The sequence below is a fragment of the Podarcis melisellensis genome (genome assembly GCF_964234715.1).
Source record: "Podarcis melisellensis genome assembly, chromosome: 2".
Lineage (NCBI taxonomy): Eukaryota > Metazoa > Chordata > Lepidosauria > Squamata > Lacertidae > Podarcis > Podarcis melisellensis.
In genome coordinates this window covers 123491571-123512399 of record NC_138529.1, presented here as the reverse complement: position 1 = coordinate 123512399, position 20829 = coordinate 123491571, and the positions used below count along the sequence as shown (strand labels likewise).

At 45.5% G+C, this 20829-nt stretch overlaps 3 protein-coding genes across 4 annotated transcripts in view; all 3 read left to right on the top strand.

Annotated features, from left to right (window-relative positions):
* Window positions 1-2154: 2154 nt before the first annotated feature.
* Window positions 2155-11006, top strand: LOC309364877 (uncharacterized protein). Its single transcript, XM_081902848.1, has 2 exons — window positions 2155-2299; window positions 8659-11006. The coding sequence occupies exon 2, from the start codon at window positions 8736-8738 to the stop codon at window positions 10140-10142; it is 1407 nt and encodes a 468-aa protein (XP_081758974.1). The 5' UTR covers window positions 2155-2299; window positions 8659-8735; the 3' UTR covers window positions 10143-11006.
* A 2105-nt stretch (window positions 11007-13111) lies between these two features.
* Window positions 13112-20829, top strand: part of LOC309364572 (uncharacterized protein) — a 45912-nt gene continuing 38194 nt past the window's right edge. The window contains exon 1 of the mRNA XM_081902167.1: window positions 13112-13216. The gene's annotated coding sequence lies outside the window, so the exon portion shown is untranslated. The remainder of the gene's footprint in view (window positions 13217-20829) is intronic.
* LOC309364976 (uncharacterized protein) lies at window positions 14934-20784 on the top strand. 2 transcript variants are annotated; one of them, XM_081903042.1, is made up of 3 exons: window positions 17933-18220; window positions 18301-18422; window positions 19122-20784. In XM_081903042.1, exon 3 carries the CDS (start codon window positions 19274-19276, stop codon window positions 20417-20419), a length of 1146 nt encoding a protein of 381 aa, XP_081759168.1. In that variant the 5' UTR covers window positions 17933-18220; window positions 18301-18422; window positions 19122-19273; the 3' UTR covers window positions 20420-20784. The 2 variants fall into 2 exon arrangements, with proteins under 2 accessions (XP_081759169.1, XP_081759168.1); XM_081903043.1 differs by lacking the exons at window positions 17933-18220; window positions 18301-18422 and adding an exon at window positions 14934-14986.

Here is a 20829-nt window from a genome sequence, read left to right as displayed (position 1 = left end):
GCCAGTCCCAAATCTTAATCCTGCCACCCTAATATATTATAAGCAAGCCCCGCATTCCTCTTTCCACCTGCAATAGGGAGGTTAGAACAACACTTAATATCCTACAGGGATCATATGAGCCACAATTGCTTAAAATTGCAGGGAGAGAGAGAAAAACTGGATTTAAAACGACCCAACCACAAGATGAAAAGTCTCCCTACTAAATGAGGGAAGGGGGAGGAATGGGGGGGGGGGCTTTTGAAGTCTCCCTGCTGGCAAGGAAATTCCAGAGCAAGGGCCCCTCTGTCTGTCTGGAATCCCTCACTGCCTCATCTCCAGCAGGAAGGGGGGATTTCCAGACTGGGACCCTTCACTCTTAGGGGGAGGTGCTGGGGCCTGGGCAGCTGGATGGATGGACATCAGCCTGCAGAAATGCACACACACCCTTCCTTTCACAGGACCGTTGTGATGTTGCATGTGTGTGACAAGGCAACACTCAAGAACAGTTCCCACCAACCAACATTACATCATTCCTCCACTGCCCACAAGAGGGCGATCTTTCCTCTACACATGGTAGAATCCTAGAATTGCAGAGTTGGAAGGGACCACGAGGGTCATCTAGCCCAGCCCCCTGGAATTAAGGTATTTTGCCCAAAGTGGGGCTCAAAGCCCCGACCCATAGATTCAGAGTCTCATGCTCTACCGACTGAGCTCTAAAAGGGAGAGTTTCAGTTCAAGCAGAGCCCAGAATAATTAGTGGGGTTTTTTTTAGACAAGGCCCCAAATAAACGCCAAAAAAGCCCATGAGTTTTCAATTGACTTGTCTTAAATCGAGGACAAAGTGCCGCCTTTTGAAAATCCCCCCCCCCCCGGCCATCAATTCAACCTTTGAAAAGCCAAAGGTATGGCAGACCCAGAATAATATAACTAGGGGGGAAATGGTTCTGCAGGTTTTCAGGGAGGGCGAGACAGAAACTCAGTGGGCCCTGCAGGTAACCTCTGAGCCCAATTCTGTCCCTGTACCTGTTTAAGCAACACCATCACAGGACCTTGTAATTTTAGATGGGGGACATTCCCAGTTCTCCCTGGAGGTGCCAGGGGTGGAACATTGGGCCTTCTGCATGCAAAGTGGATTTTCTTACCACTGAGCTTAGCCAAAAATATTTAAAATTCCACCAGCCAGCTTTTGCTACTAAATGAAGACAAAGAAAGACTGAAGGTATCTTGTTCTAGGAAAATCCTTGGGCTCACTTGTACACAAAGTTATGTTGTTGTTGTTGTTGATGATGTTGTTGTTTAGTCATGTCCGGCTCTTTGTGACCCCCTGGACCAGAGCACACCAGGCACTCCTGTCTTCCACTGCCTCCCGCAGTTTGGTCAAACTCATGCTGGTAGCTTTGAGAACACTGTCCAACCATCTCGTCCTCTGTCGCCCCCTTCTCCTTGTGCCTTCCATCTTTCCCAACATCAGGGTCTTTTCCAGGGAGTCTTCTCACGAGGTGGCCAAAGTATTGGAGCCTCAGCTTCAGGATCTGTCCTTCCAGGGAGCACTCAGGGCTGGTTTCCTCCAGAATGGAGAGGTTTGGTCTTCTTGCAGCCCATTCAAAAGCATAAATTCTTTGAAGATCAGCCTTCTTGATGGTCCAGCTCTCGCTTCCATACATCACTACTGGGAAAACCATAGCTTTAACTATATGGACTTTGTGGACAAGGTGATGTCTCTACTTTTTAAGATGCTGTCCAGCTTTTTCATTGCTTTTCTCCCAAGGAGCAGGCGTTTTTTAATTTCGTGACTGGAATCCCTCACTGCCTCTGAATCCAGTGGGTGATTTTCTAATGGGGGGGAGGGGGGCTGGTGTTTGAAGCGCGGCTTGGCTGTTGGGGGGCTTAGCTCAGCAATGCAGCAGTTGCTCTGCATGCAGAAGGACCCCGGTTGAGTGCTTGGCATGCAGAAGGAGGCCCAGAAGGAGACCCTCCCCCTCCCTGCCGCCCCCAGTGAGACCCCGTGAGGAGGAGAGGCAGTGGGGGGGCGGGGGCCGGGTCCCCATGGAGCCCCCAGAGCAGGAGGCCAGAGGCAGCGCCGTCCCGTCTCCTTCCCCTCCAGACACAGGGAGGGGCTGCTCTAAATTCGTAGCTCTAGGGATGCGCGCGTCTGAAAAGTGTCGCCGGAAGTGTCGCCGCGAAAGGCGCCGGAAGTTTCCAGACCGGAAAAGGAGGAGGGGCGTCGCTGAAGAGCCCCCCCCCGTCGCCGCCGCCCCCCTTTCTATTGCAGACAAGGAAAGCGGACTAATCCGGAGCCAGGGAGGCGGAGGACCAAGAGGTAAAGAGGGAGAGGAGGGGGGGAATAGGGGAGGGGGGATAAGGGGAGACCCCCCGTAAGGAAAGCGCCCTCCCTGGGGCCCGTCGACAGGGGCCCCGATCCAGGCCCCGACCCAGGGGGGAAGGGGGGACCCAACACCTGCAGGGATCTACACCTGGCAAGATCTCCTGGGCAGCAGCAGCACCGCCAGACTCCCCTTTCTCTTTCCTGGGGGGCCGAGAGATGCTCAGCTGCCCTGCCCCCCCCGGGATGCCTGGGCGGGAAAGAGGACCCCAAGCAGGGCTGGGGGTGGGGCTGAGGCCCCCCATTCTCCCTGGGGTCGTGGGGCGCCTGGCTGGGGAAATGGAGAGAGGGAGTCCAGGAAAGGGTTAATGGAAGGGGAGGAGCCTCGACAGAGACCCCTCCCCTTCCAGCACCCCTGACCCCCCCTTCTCCCCCCCTTCCCTGATGACACTACCAGGTTATCTGTATTCACTAGGACTCATCTCCATACTTGGGATTGTCCTGAATACCACCAATTATAGCCTAGCGCAAACCCAAAAGTCCTGCTAGGATGCATCTTGGCTTCCCTGCTGATGAAACTGAGTGTGTGAGGATTGATAATATTTTCATTTATCCGTTTCAGACCCCTAAGTAGTAGCAGCTGCCAGGACATTGTCCTGTTCGCCTCTGTATAGTTCCAGCCTTATTTCAGACGTTGTGGTAGATTGCAATCAGGGTGGGTTAGATATAAATCAAATTGATTTCAATCACAATTTACGGTAAATCACTAATCAGTATGTTGTTGTTTAGTCGTTTAGTCGTGTCCGACATAGACAGATAATTATGAAAACATTCTAAAGTTTAATAAGTTAACTGTGTATATTTGGACAACATTTCTGCTGTAATTTATTGGAAGGAGAAAAATAATAATTTCCTTAGTAACAACTTGAACAATTTATTTAACTAAAACAATAATATTATAGCATGTTGGTTTTTATTTATTTTTATAAAAAACAGCCAACACTGAGTTTTAGCGCACATGAAAAACTCAGAACTTATGCATTTCACCACCTCCACTACCAGCCACCCCTTTGGATTGGCTTCTGCATCCAGGTGCCTATTCTGTACAGTTAAGTGATAGTGCGGTTGTTGGAACCCAGTGGGATTGGGAAGAGGTTGCCAGCTCTGAAGAGCCTTCAGCGCTTGCCTCAAGTCTGACTTGCACAATTATTACACAAAGACCCCAAGATGTGTGGAGTATTCTGCTCACAAGGTTGCACTTTCATTTTTACTGCTTCACACTTAGCTACTTGTGCAGATCTCTTCCACTGCAAACCATCTGTTCATTGAACCTCTTAGAACTTAGAATTTATGGGGTTGATTCTGTGTATATAAATTTGCAAAGGAACAATGGGAATAAGGTTTTCCGTCAACACTGTATGTTTATTTTATAACATTTTTCCTGTGAAGAAAAGGCATGTTATCTCTGCAGACACAAATTCACACTTTTGAGAATGGCAAAAACAAGCATCTGTGACAATATCTTCTCATTAGAAAAACGTCCCCAAATAACCTCTAGAAGAGAATGACATTGTGAATGGATTAATGGAATTCATTTACCAAAAAAAATAAATTTTGCATATAAAGCCTCATGCTAGATAATTAAAAACAAATCCTTATTTCCTGATGAATAGCCTTTGGACTATAATGTAATTAAATATAAAACCATCTTTAGATAGATTTTTTCCTCTAAAAGCATTTTATTTTTTAAAAAATTCTGATTTAAATAAAGAAATCCGATTTTTATTTTTTTAAAAAATCATTGATTGTATCCACCCTGATTGCTATCTTTAGCTGCTGATAACATGGCAACGTTTAGCAGGTCATATTGTGAGGTTTAGCTGGTGAGAACATTGCAACTGTTAGCTGATGAGTTATCACGATATTGAAAATCAGATATTTCCTAGTCCTTATACACATTGGATTTGCGATATAACGTCAGCTCAAATATTAGGAAACGGTTAGCACATTAACATCAAGCCCAGCTCTAATTATGACCTAAATTTCTGGCCCAGTGTATCATTGCAGATTTTACCAGTTTTATTTTGTTTCCCGTTCTAATAGTATCTCATACATTTTGGAAAGTTTTTTTTAAAAATTGTTCAGCAGTACTTAAGAGACCAACTAAGTTTGTTCTGGGGATAAGCTTTCGTGTGCATGCACACTTCTTCAGATTGGACAGTTTTCTACCTGAAATTTGGGAAACACTTTTCTCTTTCCTCTCATTAATATCTCTTTCAAACTGTGAACCTCTCCCTTCATCTTGTCCAAACAAGATGATTTGATGGTATTGAAACCAATCCGCCACCACACCTCCCACCTCATCTTGTTTATTCAGTTTTATTTCTTCTTCCAAAAAGTCCAACAGATCTCTGTAATCAAAACAAAAAAAAATCCTTCCAGTAGCACCTTAAAGACCAACTAAGTTAGTTCTTGGTATGAGCTTTCGTGTGCATGTTACCCTTCTGAGTAATACCCCTCCCCACCTTCTCACTATATAGAAGGGTCTGGAAACTTCTGTTTCAGTGTATCTGAAGAAGTGTGCATGCACACGAAAGCTCATACCAAGAACTAACTTAGTTGGTCTTTAAGGTGCTACTGGAAGGATTTTTTTTTGTTTTGACTATGGCAGACCAACACGGCTACCTATCTGTAACCAGATCTCTGTAAGTTGCCCATTGCTTCTTCCGTATTGCATTTTTTAAAAAGCTGTTGCTTTTGTGGGTGGAAGCCAAAGAGGTGTTTTTCTTTCCAGCAGATTATTATATTTATCCCATACTGTAAAAAGGATTTTCTGAATAACCTGATTCATAGAGCTCTTGTGTGTTTTAGTTTTATCCTGCCATAAATAAGCGTGCCAACCAAACATATTCTTACGACCTTTGTTATAAGGAAAACCTGCTCCTTTCCCCTTATGGGGTATCCAAGAGCCCATATAGTCCTTAAGTGGGTTCCATATTGGTAGGAGAAAATAACAGAGGCCAACCACAGTATATGGAGAAGCAAAGCGGCTAGTAAGCCTGATCTTTATTGCAACAGTGTCCCCCCCCTCACCACAACCAGGAGGGAAGTGTGCCCACCCAAGACCCCCCCCCCAAATATCATACAGAAGGAGACTGTCTACAGCAGGAATAGATCACAGGAGGCGGTCAACAGCAGAAAACCTGTCCCCAAGGATACCTGTTAATGGTCACTAACTGCATTACCTGGGCAGCCTGGGCATTCTTTTGTGATGGTAAATACTTTAGTTCCTGAATCCTGGTCACAGGCCCACCCTCTTCATCCCTCCTTAAGACAGTATTCATAAACACAAAGACAATGGGAAGGCTTCCATTTGCCTCCTTTACTGCAGAGGAATATTTGAGTACATTTCCGGGCACAATTCAAAGTGTTGGTACTGACCTTTCAAGCCACGGGTGTCAAACACAAGGCCCGCGGGCCGAATCGGGCCCGCCAGACCTCGTCATGTGGCCCGTGTAGCCGCCGCCGGCCGCCAGCCTTCACCTTTTATTCTCGCTTTATTTTTATTTTTTGACACAAGAAAGCCGCCTCTTCAGCGCATGCGCGGCAGCCTACAAGCCAGAGAACGTCTGCCCTCTAGCGGCGGCGCCCGTTCTACACAGGGAACCTCCACTTTACATGCATTCAGGGAACCTCCACTTGTTTTTATATTGAGTGCATGCCATCCTGTGATGTGACAGATCCAACGGCTGCCTGAACCTTTCTCTCCTGTACTGTAAGTCCTACAGATACAACCAGCCCTTTGAGGGTGACCAAACTGCTGATGCGGCCCCCGATGAATTTGAGTTTGACACCCCTGTTTTAAGCCCTAAATGGCCTCAGTCCTGTATACCTGAAGGAGCGTCTCCACCTCCATCGTTCAACTTGGACACTGAAATCCAGCGCCGAGGGCCTTCTGGCGGTTCCCTCATTGCGAGACGTGAAGTTACAGGGAACCAGACAGGGCCTTCTGGGTAGTGGCGCTTGCCCTATGGAATTCCCTCCCATCAGATGTCAAGGAAATAAGCAGCTATCTTATTTAAGAAAGTCGACTTTCTTAAAGTCAAGAAATTGAGTCCTAGTATGTTTGGCTGCTCCTTTCCGCTGTATAGTAAACTTCAGAAGAGCATGATCACTCGCGCCTAATGATCCTTCCACTTCTACCCCACTAACCAGGTCATCAACATTGGTTAGGACCAGATCTAAAATGGCTGTTCCTCTTGTACATACGCTTCAGGTTACAGACTCCGCTAACCCAGGATGAGAACAGAAATTGTGGTCCAGCGTCGCGGCAGCAGCAGGAGGCCCCATTATGTTAAGAACACTTTCTTAACCACCGGAACGAACTGAGTACTTAACCCGAGGTACCACTGTACTGCAGTTTCATTTATTCTTATTGTTATTTATTTATTGAATCTATTAGTTGCTTTCTCTTGCCCAGGGCAGCCCAAAGTGACATACAACCTGTTGTTGTTATGTTCCACGGTGACACTCCCAAGGCCTTCTTTGTCGTGTTTCCTGTATTTTGGGGGAAGAGAGAAGGCTGTTCTCGGGGCCTGCTCCCCCGCTAGGGAAACTGAGGCAGCCCCCTCAAGCAGCAGATGCAGGGAGGGGCAAGGAGGGGACTGAGCGGAGTCCCATTTGGCGAGCCCTGATTTAACCCTCTATCCTCTCATCCAGTGGAAGGTGCTGTCCCATTGCCATTGTCCCAGACACAATGCAGCAGCCTTGGGAAGTCAATGGTGCAGGATGATTTGGGAATGTGAGCAGTTGGTTGGACTTCATCAGGAAGATGTTGGAGATCACGGAGGAAGGAGGAAACGAAATACAGATATTCAGCATTTTCAGGGGAGGGGGAAGAAGGGGAAAGTGTGTCCCGCCAGATAAGACTCCCATCCTCCCTGGCCATGGGCCATCCTTGCTTGGGCAGGTGGTACTTTGAGTCCAACCACATCTGGACGGCCAGAGATGACTCAACTCAGCATAAAAGGTTCCTCTAGGGCTCAGTGTTACATGGGAGTTGGTGGAACTGGATCTTAAGGGTTCTTGAGACAATTGTTCAGGGATTGTGATTGGTATCCATACCCTAACACTATAAAGCCAAGGTGTCTCCACTGAGCAGTTTATCAACCCTGCTGGCCGCTGGGGAAGACCTTCTGAAGGAAATGGTTTGCCCCCAAAGTTGCTTCCTTCCTTTCTCCACTGCTGCCACCCACACTAAAGGAATGTCTGGATGGAATCCCAGGGATTATCTAGAAAAAAGTGTGGCTAAGATTCTGAGTCACAATCGTGGCTGAGAAATACAGCCAGGGAATCTGAAACTGATTTGAAGATTGATTTCTTTACACATTGTTGTTGTTGTTGTTGTTGTTGTTATAGTTGTTATATTACATTCAGGTGGACACACCACTGGTTTCATCTTCTTTCTATTCTTTCCCACAATCAGTGTTGTTCCCCCCTAATACTCATCTTTTTCAGTGTCACACATAATTTTATCTTGTGATCTTCATATGAAGAGAGGTATAACAATTTAATAAATAATTCTCAGTTGGAGCAGAGCTACAATATCCAGAAGCCCTTGGCCACCCAGGGCAAAGGAGGAAGAACAGTGAGAGAGGCCTGGACAGGGAATCTCCGCTAAGATAGGCCAGTGTCAGGAGGCGGGTGCGAGACCTGGTGGCATATAATTATTATAAATCATAATTGGGGTGGGTGTCTCAATCTGGCCTTCCCAGCGGTCAGGCTCCAGCTGCTTTCCTTCTGCATCTCCAGCTCTCTCCATTCAATAATGCAAGGCTGAGAGATGGAGGTCCAACCCCAAGAACATTCTCCAACTGAGCACTCCTTCAACCGACCACAAGCACCAAGCCTTGTCACTAGACTTATATATGGGTCTCCCAAAATGGTCACTATGCACCTCCTGAGGCCAAAGGGACTGTGCAGGTGATTAATAAAGATCTAGACGTCGAAGGAGACAAAATGTGGCCCAAGGGGTGGAGGATTATAGTGCAGAGGATGAAGAACTTCATGATGAACATAGGACCCTAATGAATATTGGCCAGGTTCCCGCTCCTGTGAGAAACCACTTTTTATCAAACGTAAAGCCCACAATTCAAACATATTCTAAGATAATGCTGATTCATTAACAATAATTAAGGGTTATGGAAGGCTGATGATGCATTACCATTATTTTACATTATTTCATTTGCCTATGCTAAAAAATTGGAACATATGGAGGACAGGAAAGAATGTACGAGACGTCAAAATAAGAGCAGGTGCTAATTGATGTGTATAATATTCCTTTGTTCTCTTCCTAGGTTTCCTTCCCCCCCGCTCCTCCCTGTTGAAAGAAGACAATGGAGAAGGCAGTCAAAATTCTGGAGGGCCATGTCCAATGGGAATAACAAAGAAACCATATAAATTCATGGAATGTGAAAAGAGAGAGGAGAAACAATTTGAAAGTATGGAGTGTGGGAAGAGTTTCACTGACAGTGGAACACTTGGAAAACATCCACGGACTCACACAGGAGAGAAACCATTTAAATGCATGGAGTGTGGAAAAAGCTTTGCTTGGAGTTCAAACCTTCGTATACATAAACACACTCACACGGGGGAGAAACCATATAAATGTAAGGAGTGTGGAAAGAGCTTCAGTCAGATTGGACACCTTAGAAACCATCAACGAACCCACACAGGGGAAAAACCATATAAATGTATGGAGTGTGGAAAGAGCTTCACCGATAGTGGAACACTTAGAAAACATCAACGGACTCACACAGGAGATAAACCATTCAAATGCATGGAATGTGTAAAGAGCTTCAGTCGGAGGAGAAGCCTTAGAATCCATCAACGGATTCACACAGGGGAGAAACCATTTAAATGTATGCTGTGTGATAAGAGCTTCACTGAGAGTAGAAACCTTAGAATCCATCATCGAACTCACACAGGGGAAAAACCATATAAATGTATGGATTGTGGAAAGAGATTCAGTCACAGTGAAACACTGAGAAAACATCAATTGACTCACACAGGGGAAAAACCATATAAATGTATGGATTGTGGAAAGAGCTTCAATCGCAGTGGAACACTGAGAAAACATCAACGGACTCACACAGGGGCGAAACCATTTAAATGCATGGAATGTGGAAACAGCTTTATTGATGGTACAGCACTTAGTATCCATCATCAAACTCACACAGGGGAAAAACCATTTGAATGTATGGAGTGTGGAAAGAGCTTCACTTGTAGTGGAACACTTAGAATCCATCAACGGACTCACACAGGGGAGAAACCATTTGAATGTATGGAGTGTGGAAAGAGCTTCACTTCTAGTGGAGCAGTAAGAAGACATCAGTGGACTCACTCAGGGGAAAAACCATTTAAATGCATGGAATGTGGAAAGAGTTTTATTGAGAGGAGAGATCTGAGAACCCATTATCAAACTCACACTGGGGAGAAACCATTTAAATGCACCGAGTGCGGAAAGAGCTTCAATCGCAGTGGAACACTTAGAAAACATCAATGGACTCACACAGGGGAGAAGCCATTTAAATGTAAGGAGTGTGGAAAGGGCTTCACCAATGTTGGAAATGTTAGAAGACATCAATGGACTCACACAGGGGAGAAACCATTTAAATGCATGGAATGTGGAAAGAGCTTTATTGATGGTACAGCACTTAGTATCCATCATCAAACTCACACAGGGGAGAAACCATTTAAATGTAAGGAGTGTGGAAAGGGCTTCACGAATGTTGGAAATGTTAGAAGACATCAACGGACTCACACGGGAGAAACCATTTAAATGTATGGAGAGTTGAAAGGGTTTCTTTCAGAGTGGAACCCTAATTTCACACACAGGAAACTTAGACGACATCAACAGACTCACTCGGGGACAAGCAAATAAATGTATGGAGTGTGGAAAGAGCGTCAATAGAAGTGGAAACCTTAGCAAACATCAGCGAACTCAAAAAGGGAAAACCACTTACGTATATGGAGCGTACATAGAGCTTCAGTTCTGATGTTCTTAGAAACCATCAATGGACTCGCAAGGAGGAAAAGCTTTAAGAGTTGAAACCCTACAATCCACAAACTGAAAAATCTTAAATGGATTGAATGGAAGGAGTGTGGGAAGTGTTTCAATTGCTTTATATATAGATAATTTTATTAATACAGTGGTACCTCGGGTTACATACGCTTCAGGTTACAGACTCTGCTAACCCAGAAATAGTGCTTCAGGTTAAGAACTTTGCTTCAGGATGAGAACAGAAACCGTGCTCCAGCGGCGGAGCAGCAGCAGGAGTCCCATTAGCTAAAGTGGTGCTTCAGGTTAAGAACGGACCTCCGGAACGAATTAAGTACTTAACCTGAGGCACCACTGTATATAATTTTATTTACAAATTGCGTTCAAAAATGGAAGCATTCACCTCTGGGTTCTTGGCGTTTGAAAGCCCCAAACGTTCAACTTCCGAAGCGTTCTACAACCGAGATTCCACTGAGAATCCAGCAATAGTGTGTTGTCCAACGATATCCATTCTTTTAACCAACACAAAGAGGCTGCCTCGTAGTTGAAAATCTAGCAGTGCGAAGCCACCTCTATTTTTAGTTTCTGTCAAAATTTTATACTTTATTCTTGGTGTTTTCCCCCTGCCAGATTAATCATGAAATATCTCTTTGCCATTTGTTAAAGAAGCTTGCATTATTTATTCTTGGTATTTAAAATAAAAACAGTATCTTAGGTAAAGCATTTCTCTTTATGGTTGAAATCCTTCGTAAAAGTGATAGTTTCATCCTGCCCCATATTTCCAAATGTTTCAAACATTTTTTGATACTCTAACGTAATTGGAATATGTTGTAATTCAGTGTTTTTCAAATAAACCCTTATTTCGTCTCCATCTACACAATGAACTCTTTTCACCCCTCATTATCATCCATGTTGAGTTTTGATCTGATATAGTTCTTGGCTGGATCTCTACAGTCTTTAATCCTGTAGGCAGTTCCTTCAATATCCAGATCATGTTTCTTCTTCCCGCAGAATCCTTTGAATCAGGAGAACATGTTTACTCTTGTTCTAATGGGGGTCTGAATCTCCAAGCATCTGGGTTGGCAAACTAAGGCCTGTGGGCCGGATCAGGCGCAAATGCCTTCTAGATCCAGCCTGCGGACGGTCCGGGAATCGCCGCATGGATTGCCAGCACACACATTCTTTCCCTCTCCCTCACCACGGCGGCGCTTTTCTCCTCAGGGACAGCAATCTTGTCCCACACCGGGTGCCATCAACGGGGGGAGTCGGCTCACCCGCCTGCCTGCCTCAGAAGGGTGGCGCTGGGAAGGGGGGGTGACGCTGGCTGCCGGCTGCTGCTGAGTTTTCCTCCTGCTCCTCCTCCCTCTCCCTCAGTCCGCCCTTCCTTCCTTCCTTTTCTGTGTCCCTTCTCCGTGCCGCTTCCTCACGCGCTTTCTTCGTCACCCCTTCCCTCCTTCATTTCTCCCATGGCGTTCAGGCGGTTTGTTGCAGCGGCCGCAGCTGCCGCTTGCGGGTTGGGAAGCAGCAGCAGTTGGTGGGTAAAAGCTCTGGCAATGCCCCGGTTCCCCTGCCTCTGTTCTTGGCTCCGCCGGGGCTGCTGCCTCTGTCTTCACCGGCCAACGCAACCTCCTGCCCTGCCCTGCCCTGGCTGGAAAAGCCCAACTGGGGCTATTGGGACGACAACTGGGACAGGTAAAGCCAAACATCTTCAGGCCTCTTTGTGGGTGGGCCAAAATCGCTCATTTCCCCCCAAAATATAGTCCGGCCACCAACAAGGTCTGAGGGACAGTGGACTGGCCCCCTGCTGAAAAAGTCTGCTAACCCCTGATCTAGTAGATCCATTGTTGTAACCATATCAAAAAAGTATTTGGTATTTTGCCTTCTTCTGAGATACTTTCCCTCAGTGCTCTGTCATAGTCCAGTGATACTACTCCATTAAATTCACCCGTAATAATTATATTTCTGTCAGAAACCTCAGACATACTTTCCTCCAATAGTTGGAAGAAATCTCATGTGAAAAGTGGCTCTGAATCTGAAAGTGCCAGTCCCAAATCTTAATCCTGCCACCCTAAGATATTATAAGCAAGCCCCACATTCCTCTTTCCACCTGCAATAGGGAGGTTAGAACAACACTTAATACCCTGCAGGGATCATAAGAGCCACAATTGCTTAAAATTGCAGGGAGAGAGAGAAAAAGTGGATTTAAAATGACCCAGCCACAAGATGAAAAGTCTCCCTACTAAATGAGGGAAGGGGGAGGCATGGGGGGGGGCATTTGAAGTCTCCCTGCTGGGAAGGGAATCCCAGAGCAAGGGCGCCTCTGTCTGTCTGGAGTCCCTCACTGCCTCTGAATCCAGTGGGGGGTTTTTTAACGGGGGGGGGAGGGCTGGTGTTTGAAGCTGGGCTTGGCTGTTAGGGGGCTTAGCTCAGCAATGCAGCAGTTGCTCTGCATGCAGAAGGACCCAGGTTGAGTGCTTGGCATGCAGAAGGAGGCCCAGAAGGAGACCCTCCCCCTCCCTGCCGCCCCCAGTGAGACTCCCCGTGAGGAGGAGAGGCAGTTGGGGGGCGGGGGCCGGGTCCCCATGGAACCCCCAGAGCAGGAGGCCAGAGGCAGCGCCGTCCCGTCTCCTTCCCCTCCAGACACAGGGAGGGGCTGCTCTAATTTCGTAGCTCTAGGGATGCGCGCGTCTCAAAAGGAGCTGGAAGTGTCGCCGAGAAATGCGCCAGAAGTTCCATGACCGGGAAAGGAGGAGGGGCGTCGCTGAAGAGCCTCCCCTCCGTCGCCGCCGCCCCCCTTTCTATTGCAGACAAGGAAAGCGGACTAATCCGGAGCCAGGGAGGCGGAGGACCAAGAGGTAAGGAGGGAGAGGAGGGGGGGGGGAAATAGAGGGGGGATAAGAGGGGAGGGAGGACGAAGAGACCCCCCCTAAGGAAAATGAGGCATCTAATCACAGCCTGCATTTTTATCAAAGCTTATATATTAATCAGGATCTGTATTTTAAAATGAGCTTAAAGATTTTCAAATGTTTCATGCCAGGCAAACCAGCTGCCTAAAAACCTTGGCAAGATGTTTATTCTCCTGGACAAGGGGCCCCTTGATTTATAGCAGAAAACAATTCTCAAAGTCGTAAAAAGGGAATTGCAGGCTAAGAGCAAGGTTACACTGACCCTACAAATTTAGCTTTGGCAAATAGTAAACTTGAGCCATATCTTCTTCCTAAGGTTAAAAAGGTCAAGAGCAATGGAAAAGAAAGCAACTGGCTGGAGAATGGGATGTAAACAGAAGAAGAGGATTTCTTTCTATTTTATTTTGAGGCTGTAAACTGTTCCTTTTTACTTTGAGAAGGTTTATTCTTTTAAAAGGTTATTTATGATAATGTATGAAATATATTGGCTTAAATGTAATTATGTAAAGGATTTAGAAACTAAGAAATGTTAAAAGCTTATGTTAAATTCTTATTTCATAGAATCATGGTTATAAGAGACCACAGGGGCAAACGAGCCCAGCCCCCTGCCAGACAGGAGACGCCATCGAGCACTCCTGATATATAGTTGTCAGGCTTTTTGTTTAAAGACCTCCAAAAGGAGATCTTTCATTGATGATGCATGAGAATGTGAACTCAACATCCTTGACACCTGTTTAAGATAAAAATTTAAAATTATTAAACCATCTGTTTTGGAAGGCAATAGGGCAAGGAGGGCAAGAGGTGAGCTGGTAATTAAGGTGTCTTGTCGAGGTTAATGGCTACTTGTTTGTCATTTATAGATAGAAGAAAATATAACTCTCTGTCTCCCATAAAAGATAATATGAAATGGGTGTATCTTTTATGATTGGTTCTAGCAAACAGCCAATAGGAATTTCAACCAGGCTGAATGGACAAAGGAGGAGAAAGGGGGCTGGATTGAGAAAATATAAGTGCTGGCCATAATGGCAGGAGGGCAGGCCAGAGCTTGGTAACCATATACCACTGAGCCTCTCATTTATTTGTCCGACAAATAAATTATTATTTTAATTTCTCTATTGCTGCGTTGAATATTTCATTCCAGCTAAGCGTTAACCACAAGCAGGGTGCTACAAAAGCGCCCTCCCTGGGGCCCGTCGACAGGGGCCCCGATCCAGGCCCCGACCCAGGGGGGAAGGGGGGACCCAGAATCTGCAGGGATCTACACCTGGCAAGATCTCCTGGGCAGCAGCAGCACCGCCAGACTCCCCTTTCTCTTTCCTGGGGGGCCGAGAGATGCTCAGCTGCCCTGCCCCCCCCCAGACGCCTTGGCGGGAAGGGGAAGGAGGACCCCAAGCAGGGCTGGGGGTGGGGCTGAGGCCCCCCATTCTCCCGGCTTCCCCCTGGCAGGAATCCCTGGGGTCGTGGGGCGCCTGGCTGGGGAAAGGGAGAGAGGGAGTCCAGGAAAGGGTTAAAGGAAGGGGAGGAGCCTCGACAGAGACCCCTCCCCTTCCAGCACCACTTATTCCCCAGTCTCCCTGCTGGCAGTCCCAGATTATCTTTATTCACTAGGACTCCTAGCCATACTTTGGATTGTCCTGAATACCACCAATTATAGCCTTGTACAAACCCAAAAGTCCTGCTAGGATGCATCTTGGCTTGCCTGCTGATGAAACTGAGTGTGTGATGACTGATAATATTTTCATTTATCCTTTTCAGACCCCTAAGTAGTAGCCTTTGCCAGGACATTGTCCTGTTCGCCTCTGTATAGTTCCAGCCTTATTTCAGACATTGTGGTGGATTGCAATCAGGGTGGATTTGATATAAATCAAATTGTTTTCAATCACAATTTACGGTAAATCAGTATGTTGTTGTTTAGTCGTTTAGTCGTGTCCGACATAGACAGATAATTATGAAATCATTCTGAGGTTTAATAAGTTAACTGTGTATATTTGGACAACATTTCTGCTGTAATTTATTGGAAGGAGAAAAATAATCATTTCCTTAATTGCAACTTGAACAATTTATTTACCGGCAACTAAAATAATAATATTATGTTGTTGTTGTTGTTGTTTAGTCGTTTAGTCGTGTCCGACTCTTCGTGACCCCATGGACCAGAGAACACCAGGCACCTCTGTCCTCCACTGCCTCCCGCAGTTTGGTCAAACTCATGCTGGTAACCTCGAAAACACTATCCAACCATCTCGTCCTCTGCCGTCCCCTTCTCCTTGTGCCCTCCATCTTTCCCAGCATCAGTGTCTTCTCCAGGGAGTCTTCTCTTCTCATGAGGTGGCCAAAGTACCGGAGCCTCAGCTTCACAATCTGTCCTTCCAGTGAGCACTCAGGGTTGATTTCCTTCAGTATGGAGAGGTTTGATCTTCTTTCAGTCCATGGGACTCTCAAGAGTCTCCTCCAGCACCAGAATTCAAAAGCATCAATTCTTCGGCTATTAGCCTTCTTTATGGTCCAGCTCTCACTTCCATACATCACTACTGGGAAAAGATGCTGTCTAGGCCTGTCATTGCCCTTCTCCCAAGAAGCAGGCGTCTTTTAATTTCGAGGCTGCTGTCACCATCTGCAGTGATCATTGAGCCCAAGAAAGTAAAATATCTCACCACCTCCACTACCAGCCACCCCTTTGGATTGGCTTCTGCATCCAGGTGCCTATTCTGTACAGTTAAGTGTTAGTGCGGTTGTTGGAACCCAGTGGGATTGGGAAGAGGTTGCCAGCTCTGAAGAGCCTTCAGTGCTTGCCTCAACTCTGACTTGCACAATTATTACACAAAGACCCCAAGATGTGTGGAGTATTCTGCTCACAAGGTTGCACTTTCGTTTTTACTGCTTCACACTTAGCTACTTGTGCAGATCTCTTCCACTGCAAACCATCTGTTCATTGAACCTCTTGGAACTTTAAGGGGTTGATTCTGTGTATATAAATCTGCAAAGGAACAATGGGATTAAGGTTCCCCAAATATATTTTAGGGAATAAATTCACACTTTTGAGAATGGCAAAAACAAGCATCTGTGACAATATCTTCTCATTAGAAAAACTTCCCCAAATAATCTTACAGAAACCTCTGGAAGAGCATGACATTGTGAATGGATTAATGGAATTCATTTACCAAAAAAAATAAATTTTGCATATAAAGCCTCATGCTAGATAATTAAAAATAAATCCTTATTTCTTGATGAATAGCCTTTGGACTATAATGTAATTAAGTATAAAACTATCTTTAGATAGATTTTTTCCTCTAAAAGCTTTTTATTTTTTAAAAAAATTCTGATTAAAATAAAAAAATTATGATTAAAATAAAAAAATCCAATTTTTATTTTTTTAAAAACATCATTGATTGTATCCACCCTGATTGCAATCTTTAGCTGCTGATAACATGGCAACGTTTAGCAGGTCATATTATGAGGTTTAGCTGGTGAGAACACTGCAACGGTTAGCTGAGGAGTTATCACGATATTGAAAATCAGATATTTCCTAGTCCTTATACACATTGGATTTGCGATATAATGTCAGCTCAAATATTAGAAAACAGTTGGCACATTAACATCAAGCCCAGCTCTAATTATGACCTAAATTTCTGGCCCAGTGTATCATTGCAGATTTTACCAGTTTTATTTGGTTTCCCATTCTAATAGTATCTCATACATTTTGGAAAGTTTTTTTTTTAAAAATGTTCAGCAGTACCTAAGAGACTAACTAAGTTTGTTCTGGGGATAAGCTTTCGTGTGCATGCACACTTCTTCAGATTGGACAGTTTTCTACCTGAAATTTGGGGAACACTTTTCTCTTTCCTTGCAATAATATCTCTTTCAGTCCAAAAACCTCTCCCTTTATCTTGTCCAAAAAAGATGATTTGATGGTATTGAAACCAATCCGCCACCACACCTCCCACCTCATCCTTGTTTATTCAGTTTTATTTCTTCTTCCGAAAAGTCCGAAAGATCTCTGTAAGTTGCCCATTGCTTCTTCCCTATTGCATTTATAAAAAAGCTGTTGCTTTTGTGGGTGGAAGCCAAAGAGGTGTTTTTCTTTCCAGCAAATTATTATATTTATCCCATACTGTAAAAAGGATTTTCTGAATAACCTGATTCATAGAGCTCTTGTGTGTTTTAGTTTTATCATGCCATAAATAAGCGTGCCAACCAAACATAGTCTTACAACCTCTCTTCTAAGAAAAAACCTGCTCCTTTCCCCTTATGGGGTATCCAAGAGCCCATATGGTCCTTAAGTGGGTTCCATATAGGTAGGAGAAAATAACAGAGGCCAACCAGAGTATATGGAGAAGCAAAGCGGCTAGTAAGCCTGAACTTTATTACCCTGTTGCAACAGTGTCCCCCCCCCCTCACCACAACCAGGAAGGGAGGTTTGCAAGGCCTTATATAGTCTTTTGAAATTGCCCACCCAAGACCACCACCCCAAATATCATACAGAAGGAGACTTCATATGAAGAGAGGTATACAAATTTACTAAATAATTCCCAGTTGGAGCTGAGCTAGAATATCCAGAAGCCCTTGGCCACGCAGGGCAAAGGAGGAAGAACAGTGAGAGAGGCCTGGACAGGGAATCTCCGCAAAGGTAAGCCAGTGTCAGGAGGCAGGTGCGAGACCCGGGGGCATATAATTATTATAAATCATAATTGGGGTGGGTGTCTCAATCTGGCCTTCCCAGCGGTCAGGCTCCAACTGCTTTCCTTCTGCATCTCCAGCTCTCTCCATTCCATAATGCAAGGCTGAGAGATGGAGGTCCAACCCCAAGAACATTCTCCAACTGAGCGCTCCTTCAACCGACCACAAGCACCAAGCCTTGTCACTAGACTTATATATGGGTCTCCCAAAATGGTCACTATGCACCTCCTGAGGCCAAAGGGACTGTGCAGGTGATGAATAAAGATCTAGAGGTCGAAGGTGACACCTGGCTTGAGAGCAGGGGGTTGGACTCGATGGCCCTTGTGGTCTCTTCCAACTCTATGATTCTATGATTCTAGGGGACAGGATGTGGCCCAAGGGGTGGAGGATTATAGTGCAGAGGATGAAGAACTTCATGATGAACTTAGGACCCTGATGAATATTGGCCAGGTTCATGTAACATAGAGCAGCTCCCTTTCCTGTGAGAAACCACTTTTTATAAAACGTAAACCCCACAGTCCAACCGTATTCTTGTTGGATTCTCGCCTGTCCAGGAGCATTGCCAGCCTCCCGAAGCACTCTGGGGCGATTAATCCGGTGGTGATCCTCTGGCTGCCATCCCGGAATCCTCCTTCAGTCCAGAGAGACCGATCATTAGGCGACTTGTCTCTTCTGAGAAAAGCACACCAATTTCCCCATCAGAAGAAAAGGCAGTTCTGTAGACTCAGGCTACTTTATTAAACTGCATCCAAAAAATACACACATGACTGCATGTCCTGAGCTCTCCAGCTTAGAGTTCTCTGACTCATCACTACTCCAGTCCAGGAGTGGAAGCAGTACCTGTAACTCTGCCTCGGTTACAGTCAGGACTGTTTGGGAACTGACTCTGACTTCCTTTCTCATGCTGAAAGACATCACCTGGTGTAAACAGCTCTTGCTGTTTGCTGGCAGGTTGGCAGCTGGTGGGAACTGAAATCCCAACAATTCTAAGATAATGATGCTTCATTAACAATACTGAAGGGTTATAAACGGCTGAAGATGCATGACCATTATTTTACATTATTTCATTTGCCTTTCCTAAAAATTGGGAACAGACGAAGGACAGGAGGGAATGTATAAGACGTTAAAATAAGAGCAGGTGCTAATTGCTGTGTGTAATAGTCCTTTGTTCTCTTCCTAGAAAACAAAAAGGATTTTCTTCCTACCCCTCCCCATCGAAAAAAGACAATAGAGAAGGCAATCAGAATTCTGGTGGGCCATGTCTAATGGGAATAACGAAGAAACCATATAAATTCATGGAATGTGAAAAGAGAGGAGAAACAATTTGAAAGTATGGAGTGTGGAAGGAGCTTCAATGACAGTGGAAACCTTAGAAAACATCAATGGTCTCACTCAGGGGAGAAACCATTTAATTGCATGGAGTGTGGAAAGAGCTTCACTACTAGCAGAAGCCTTAGAATTCATCTACGGACTCACACAGGGGAGAAACCATTTAAATGCATGCAGTGTGGAAAGAGCTTCAGTCAAAGTGGAAACCTTAGAATACATCAACGGACTCACACAGGGGAGAAACCATTTAAATGCATGCAGTGTGGAAAGAGCTTCAGTCAGAGTGGAGACCTTAGAATACATCAACGGACTCACACGGGGGAGAAACCATTTAATTGCATGGAGTGTGGAAAGAGCTTCACTGACAGTGGAAACCTAAAACAACATCAACGGATTCACACAGGAGAGAAACCATTTAATTGCATGGAATGTGGAAAGCGCTTCACTACCAGTGGAATGGTTAGAATTCATCAACGGACTCACACAGGTGAGAAACCATTTAAATGTATGGAGTGTGAAAAGAGCTTCAGTCGGAGTGGAACACTAAGAAGACATCAACAGAGTCACACAGGAGAGAAACCATTTGAATGCATCGAGTGTGGGAAGAGCTTCAGTCGGAGTGCAGTCCTTACAAACCACCATCATATTCACACAGGAGAGAAACCATTTGAATGCATCGAGTGTGGGAAGAGCTTCAGTCGGAGTGCAGTCCTTACAAACCACCATCATATTCACACGGGAGAGAAACCATTTAAATGTATGGAGTGTGGAAAGAGCTTCAGTCGGAGTGGCCACCTTACAAACCATCATCTGATTCACACGGGGAAGAAACCATTTAAATGTATGGAGTGTGGAAAGAGCTTCACTTTGAGTGGACACCTTAGAGACCACCATCTGATTCACACGGGGGAGAAACCATTTCAATGCATGGAGTGTGGAAAGAGCTTCAGTCAAAGTGGAACACTAAGAGGACATCAACGGACTCACACAGGAGAGAAACCATTTCAATGCATGGAGTGTGGAAAGAGCTTCAGTCAGAATGGAAACCTTAGAAGACATCAACAGACTCACTCGGGGAGAAGCAAATTGTTGGAATTAAAGCCTCTATCGGGAGAAGCTGGCAACCCTCCCAGGCTTGAGTTCCGATGACCTCCCTGGCTGCATTCCCCAGCAAACTCAGGCTAGGTCTCTATAGGCTACCCTTCCCAGCGTGGGAAGAGCACACCCACTCTTTCCTGCTCCCCCGGCAGGGAAAAGAGATAGTCAGAAACATTTATTTACATTGTCTATTTCTGACTGTTCAGCATTACAGAAAACATGTCTGCACTCTTCAAACATCGGCAAACAAGTGAGTAAGACTTCCTGTACAATCACAAGAGGAAGGTCTCAAATTACACTCTGAGCAAATTCCGGTGGACTGCCCTGTCAGCTGACTGGAACGCTGTTTCCCACAGTCAGCCAAATCACATGATGTCAACAAGCTGGATGTCTGCAGCTGCGATGAGCTCATATTCTTACATCCTCCCCCATATGAATCTTTGTTAGCTGCTGACAACGCT

Coding starts and splice junctions, on each gene's coding strand:
- LOC309364877 (XM_081902848.1), top strand. CDS start 8,736: ATGGGAATAACAAAGAAACCATATAAATTCATGGAATGTGAAAAGAGA.
- LOC309364976 (XM_081903043.1), top strand. CDS start 19,274: ATGGAGTGTGGAAGGAGCTTCAATGACAGTGGAAACCTTAGAAAACAT.